Source organism: Volvox carteri (genome assembly GCF_000143455.1).
Source record: "Volvox carteri f. nagariensis unplaced genomic scaffold VOLCAscaffold_47, whole genome shotgun sequence".
In the NCBI taxonomy this organism is placed as follows: Eukaryota; Viridiplantae; Chlorophyta; class Chlorophyceae; order Chlamydomonadales; family Volvocaceae; genus Volvox; species Volvox carteri.
In genome coordinates this window covers 1-7,341 of record NW_003307590.1, presented here as the reverse complement: position 1 = coordinate 7,341, position 7,341 = coordinate 1, and the positions used below count along the sequence as shown (strand labels likewise).

Here is a 7,341-nt window from a genome sequence, read left to right as displayed (position 1 = left end):
TCAATTTGCCAGATATAATCCTCAAAAAGGGGTGATGTGCGCCAACGGATTCCCAACCTTTTCGTGGAATTCCTAAAGCTGCGAAACCCTGAATGCGGCCCCAAAAATCAACAATAACTCGACAAATTGCTTCTTCCGTAAGGGAAGGACCAGGTAACAGTGCCGGGTTGGTTTTCATGTTTGCAGCCATATAACGTCTCCCATGCTCCATGGCTGACACCGCAGCAAGAGCCACAACATCCCAAAGACATTGTTGCACTGATTGTGGGGCTTGGATAAGCCAAAGTTGCTCCCTTGAGACTGGCAATCCTATTGAAAGAGTAAGTTGATCTGCTATTGCCTGTGCCACCGGACAGGCCCAGAAATGATGATAGCGAGGGGATACACCTCCCACTGAACCTATTGGATAACCTCCACAACCACATATCGTTGGGCGCGACATCCTAAGATGGGAATTTCCTAACATAGGCACCCCATCAACCGCAAGACGCCACCAAATCTCTTTTTGTTCATTTTCCCACCGTAAATGAAACCATAAACGATGGAATGTCCGTTGCAAAAGAAGAATAGCTTCATCCAATATCTCAGAAGAACCCGTCGCCTCTTTGATGAAAAGGGTATGGGCCACACGGCGAGCCATCGAAAAAGGTGAAAGTTGCATATTAGTCGCTATTTTAACGGATAATTGTTGGAATCGGATTGGAGGCCCTACACCCCATCTCCAACCAAGCCTCGACACTAGGGTTTGAGTAACCGACTCAATAGGGGGCACCATCGCTTCCCTAGATTCTACACTCAGCGGCATTAGCTGTTGATTTTAGGACTACTACTAGTACTGCATTGTTTGGTTGGGCTGCTGAACGGGACATCACAACCAGTAGCTGTACATTGACATAAATACGACTTCGACACGGTATGTGTGGACGGATGATAGTAAGAGAGGTAAGAAAACTGTATTTTGCCCGTACAGATAACGCCGTACATGAACTATCACCATTCTGTGTTAACATTACTGCCGTACCATATTTCACACGGGCCAGCCAACCCGAGCGGGTAAAGATAAAGGTGTACGTTATACCAAAAACACTTCTGGAACATCGCTCTTCTCCCGTGGAGTAGCTGGTACTCAGTACGGCACACGAACTCCTATAAATACGCTCTAAGCGCTTCACCAGCATCTCGAGAGGCCTTTTCAGCGAGGCCAGCTACTACAGTTGGTATCAAAACCACGTGTACATGTTTAAGATCCCGAAGTCGTCAATTCGGCTCTGCAGAGGAATGGGTTTGGATCGACGATCCACCATCATGTGCATGATGGTTAACTGTGATAAAATGTAATAGCTATGATTGGCTGAAAAACACGTAACTGTGATAAAATGTAATAGCTATGATTGACTGAAAAAGACATTGATACCTAATAGATATCATGGGGGCCCCGGACTGCCGTACCGGCGTCCTGGACCGCGTCCTGGACCGCGCGCAGTCCAGGACGCAACCACCCAAAAATAGAAAAAAATAGAACAACGAACTTTGCATATTTCTAATTATCCTGCTTCGCATTATGAAGGGAATAAAGACATTTATGCAATGACAGTTTGCGCGGCTACGCCAAGAGATGTCCACTGTCAACCCCTGAAGACGCCCTGTTTGCTATGATCCAGCTAATTTTTACAATGAAGACGCAGTAAAGATTTTGATGGTATAATTGATTTAGAGTGTTTTGCGGCCGTCGGGGACCTCGCCTTTGAATGTTAGCAGCAGGAAACAGAGCCTTGGAGCGGGAAACAGATGACGCTCTTGAAGCAGAGAGGCGAGTCTTTGCAACCATCCGGCAATGTGGCCTTGGTGATGCAGATACACTCTTGGCTGTCCCAGGGGTCCCATTTCGGTCCCGCCGGGGCTTCGCGCGCCGATTCGCCGCAGCCCATGCATGCATATAATCATAACGCAGCTGTAGGTAGGCACGGTGCATGGGGGAAAGCAGGGGCTGGCGAGGAATCGGGGATACGGACACGCAGGCGGCAGGAGGCTAGGCGGGTCAGGAACACGTAAGGTCCCATTTCGGTCCCGCCGGGGCTTCGCGCGCCGATTCGCCGCAGCCCATGCATGCATATAATCATAACGCAGCTGTAGGTACGCGCGGCGCATGGGGGAAAGCAGGGGCTGGCGAGATTCCGGGCATACGGACACGCAGGGGCACCTACTGGGAGGTGCCTACCCCCCAAGTAGGGGGGGCGCCCCGTGCCCCGCGCCCCCGTGCCCCGCGCTAGGCGTGTCAGCGTGTCAGATAAAGGTTAGGCCATCTCCCCGGCCGGCTATCCAGACGGGCGACGGCCGCTGTACCCCAAGAGACTGCATCGCGACAACGCGGCCTTCGAAGGCCTCATCGACCGGCCCCGTCGCCCATCAGTAGTGTTATTAGTTTCTATTTATCAAAGCTGACTGGTTGGCTTTCGGCTTTCGGCTTAAGACGGTTACTTGACCCACTTTTCAACCTTTAAACTTAACCAAACTTATTTCAACACAGATATTTCAATTAATTTCAATTATCTTTCAGATTTCAGAGGACGTGCAAGGGGTCGGGCCGAGGAATTCGGCAAGGCGTCCGGCTCATGACACAAGACAAAATCCATAAGGAGACACAATCATAATCGTAAATATAATATAATGTATAATATGTTTAACCTCCTCCTCGTGGCGCGTTCGGTTGGCGTTCGGTTGGCGGTCCGGCGGAGCTCATGTTACTGGACCCTGCCGTACGCTCGTCCCCAGTCCGGGGGCGTATGCTACCTTAATAAAACTAAAGACGGCTAGATGCATGCGAATCGGGCACATAACGTGATGGAATGGATGAGGAACCCAAAGCCGACCCCAATGCCGAAGGCAATGGTAAGCACAGGCCGGTGTGTGTGGCCCGAGTAAGGGCCCAAGTCGGATTCCTCCAAAAGGGGAAGAATGAAGTAGTTGGGGGTACACAGTACGACACACAGTACGTCAATACGCTCTAAGGCGCTCCGCCAGCATTTCGAGAGGCCTTTTCAGCGAGGCCAGCTGCTACATCTTCAAGCACACGCGTGTCTTGCATTTCAAGTATTTCTCCATTCTCCTTCGAAGGAGAATTCTCCTCCTCCCCTTCCTCCCCTCGTTCACCGCCCCCTCCTCCTGTTCCGCCCATTCTAGGGGTCGGCCGGGATAGATATTTTTGTACGACGGTGACGTACGATGAGATGATGACACGTAGCTACACGATCCACACGACATCTCCCCCCCCTGCATCAAAACATAGACCCAGTGAACACACACACACACACACACATATATATAAGCCAGCCTCCGATAAATAGCACATAAGAAAGGGCCCCAGCAGCATTTGCAGCACTAAAAAAGCACCGGTTACACCAGCAGCAGCAGCAGCAGCAGCAGCAGCAAGCAGCAGCCACACGCGGCTAGCAGCAGCAGCAGCAACAGCAACAAGCAGCAGCCACACGCGGCTAGCAGCAGCAGCAGCAACAGCAACAAGCAGCAGCCACACGCGGCTAGCAGCAGCAGCAGCAGCAGCAACAAGCAGCAGCCACACGCGGCTAGCAGCAGCAGCAGCAGCAGCAGCAACAAGCAGCAGCCACACGCGGCTAGCAGCAGCAGCAGCAGCAACAAGCAGCAGCCACACGCGGCTAGCAGCAGCAGCAGCAACAGCAACAAGCAGCAGCCACACGCGGCTAGCAGCAGCAGCAGCAACAGCAACAAGCAGCAGCCACACGCGGCTAGCAGCAGCAGCAGCAACAGCAACAAGCAGCAGCCACACGCGGCTAGCAGCAGCAGCAGCAGCAGCAACAAGCAGCAGCCACACGCGGCTAGCAGCAGCAGCAGCAGCAGCAGTCCTAACAGACAGAATACCACCAACGCAATGGTAAACAAGGAAGCTTGAAAAGCATGACACGCAAACACCCACATCCACACACCGTGTTGCGTCGGCGTTTGGGCTGTTCTGGGGGGGTAAGGGGAGCAGTCCACGATTCTTATTTAGGCTGATTGACGACGACGACTGAAAAGACATCAGACGTCCTCCTTCCTTCGGAATCCGCACCACCTGCAAAACCAAAGACGCACCATCACCATCACCACCACCACTACCACTACCACCACTATCACGACACCGTCGCTGTTACTCGTCACCGACCGTTGCTGCTGTGCTAAACCTGCTGGCACACTGGCTGCCTGCTGTTTATTATCATCATCATGATGACGTGTAATGCACTTCAAGACCTTCAAGACGGGCGGGTGGTCAAGAGAAAATACATTACCCCACCGCTCTGCAGTTTGAAGGCAGACGTACGGACAGATAGACAGACGGACATCCGCGCGTCCACAGAAATCTCACCGGCCACACACACACACACACACACACAGGATGAAAAGCCCTTTTCGCTCCCAACCCCCCCTCGCAGCGGTACGCGCATGTGCACCACGACAACTAATCAATGATGACGCAACAACATTATATAGTAACTATACATACATACACACATACGTAAACATAACTACACACGCACACAAGGTCACCAAGCAGCTCAGGTCATTCCTGTGCAGGGCAACGCGTGTGCACCTGTATGTTTGGGCATGTGTGTTTACGAGATAAATGCAGACAGGCAGTTGGCCTGGGGCCTTATGGGCCGAGAACACGCGCTCCTTGCCCCCCCCTTCCTCTTCTCCCTCCTCCCTCCCCACCCAATATTTCTCCCCCACCTCCCCAGCTCCCGGGGTGTCCGAGTTTCATACCACTATTCCACGCACACGCACACGCACACGCACATATATATATATATGCAAAACCCTTTAAACCCTTTATTATATGCAAAACCCTTTAAACCCTTTGACACTCCCACAACTACGCAAGCCGATAGCTTGAAGCCTGTCTTTCAGCCCATTGCTTGCGGGTAGTTTCCGTCTGTAACGGACAGATTCTCCCCCCTTAAAAAGAACTGCGTGGGGAAAGCAGTACATCTAAAAAAACACTCATGACATGTTAATGATGATGATAATGACGATGATCAATACGTCGGTCGGTCGGTCATTTGTTTTTACCTCCGCCCCTCCTCCGCGACAGAGCAATTAAATTCCCAATGTCTCTAGTCCGTTGGCATTCCTCATCAACTACATATTACGACCAATCGTCCAGTACGGCAGTACGGCGATTTCAAACCTGAACCGACAGGGACGGCACCCTTGGGGTTAGATCACCGAAGGGTGCAACCGGATACCAAAGGGGGGGTGACAGCAACCAGAGCGCACGCTAACCCACGTTGGGGTGGGGGGGGAGGGGGCGTGCGAACATGAGAAGAGAGATATCCGAAAACCAACGACCCCTAACTAACTGGCGGTCATCTGCGAGGCGCACACCATCGCGTCACACTGCCCTCGTCAAACGGCAAAAGCAAAAACACGTTTAACACCTTTGTCATTTGCTTGAGAGCGCAAATATAAAAAAAATTTTCTACATTTTTCTTTTCATGGCCTGAGAACGATGATGACATATGATGGCGATAATGACGATGGCGATGATGATGCTTACAATAGGCAAATGTCCTTAGTTGATTCCAGTGATGAGGGAAAACGGAAACAAGATGGATTGGTGATTGCACGTTGCATAGCTAATTGTGCTGCTGGTGGTGCTGGTAGTGGCGGTGCTGCTGGTGCTGGTAGTGGCGGTGCGTTGCGAAGTCTCCCGTGGGGGGAGGGGGAGGGAGGGGAGGAGGGGTACGAGAGGCGAAAGTGACAATGAGGCTCGAGGGGGCGTGTTATTTGTTCACACTACACCCATCCTGGATCCAGGACCCCAGGTTTTGGATCCTGAATCCTGCGGGTGGCGGCCGCTCCCCTGCCGCCGCCTTAGCGCGCGTTTTACAAGTACGACCATCCTCTGGTCCCGCCATCGTCAGAGAGCGCTACACGCTTTCAGCTTGCACCCCCCGCCGCCGCCAAGGCCGCCAACACCAGCGGAACCCTTGAGAGATGACGGGTGGCGGCCGCGGCGGCGACGGCGGCGGCGACGGCGTTCCGGCGGCGGCGGCGTTCCGGCGGCGGCGGCGGCGGCGGTCACTTCCCGGGCTTGGAGCGTCGGCCGTGTGATTGAAACAACCGCAGGTCGACTGATGTACGGTGCTTCTTGGTGGTTGCTGCGCCACTGCCGCTGCAGGTCATGGAGACCGCGCCGCCGCAGCTGCCGCCGGCCTCTACGTAGCTGACACCGCCGCCGCCGCTGTTGTTGTTGTTGTTGTTGTTGTTTTCGCGGCCGGGCAGGAACGTCGGTTGAAAGCGGCTCCCACCGCCGCCGCCGCCACCTCCGGGATTGCCAAACTCGCTCAGTCTTCGCCGTACATTGTTCGCCAGGTTGCCAGGAGATGAGGCGCAGCTTTGATCGGTGCCGCCGCCGCCACCGCTCAGCGGCGTCCCGCTGTACGACGTATGCCCTGCCGCTATCCCTAACGCCGATGACAGCAACGACGGCATGTCTGGAACGGTCCGCGTCGCATCAAGCTCTTCCGCCGCCGCTGCCGCCGCCGCCGCCGCCACCCATGTATTGCCAACAACAGCGGCGTCCGCTAGCGGGTCCACAAGCAGCGGCGGCGCCTCCTCCGTCCCCGCTGCCGCCGCCGCTTCCGCTTCCCCCGCTGCAGTACCTAGCTGCTGGCAGCCGCCGCCGCCGTTAGCCGCCGCCGCCGCCACCGCCTCCGCCTCCGCCACCTCACTTTCCGTCAGCAGCCAGTGTGTGAGCATGGGACCCTTGCCTTTGATCTGGATAACTCCTCGCCGCTCCAGCTTGAATCCCTCGTCAGAGGCCCGCAGCAGGGCGGCCGTGGAATCGCTGATGTGAATGCGCATGGGTTTGGAGTTCGACTCCATGCGGCTGGCCGTGTTGACGGTGTCCCCGCACAAGCAGAAATGTGGCATCTTAAAACCCACCACGGCGCCCACCACAGGACCCGAGTGAAGGCCTGCATGGAGGGGTTATGAATATTGGGTTTTAGGCCGGTTTAAATCGGGTTTGGGAATTTAAATTTGGAATTTTTTGTTAGGATTTTAGTATGCTTTGTGTGTGTGGGGGGGGGGGGTTAGTGTAGGGTTGGTTGGCTTGGGTGCAGTTGGACGTGACCCAAATCGCCTCGGTGATGGAGGAGAAGCAGATGGGGGAGGAGAGAGAGAGAGAGAGAGAAAGCAATTTGCCGTACTTCTGATGCTCGTACCCTCTTTCCCCTCCTTCCCGTCAACACATATTTTTTGCACCCACCGGGCGCAACGCACCCATGAGGCCCTCTTCACCCCCTCCCCCTCCCCCTCCCCCTC

General features: G+C 54.4%; 1 protein-coding gene across 1 annotated transcript; it reads right to left on the bottom strand.

Moving 5' to 3' along the window:
* Positions 1-6,747: 6,747 nt before the first annotated feature.
* On the bottom strand, positions 6,748-7,002 carry cyc52 (guanylyl and adenylyl cyclase family member; the record flags this gene model as incomplete). Its single annotated transcript, XM_002954874.1, has 1 exon — positions 6,748-7,002. A coding segment is annotated over one exon (255 nt), but the record flags the coding sequence as incomplete, so codon positions are not given.
* Between the last annotated feature and the right edge of the window lie 339 nt (positions 7,003-7,341).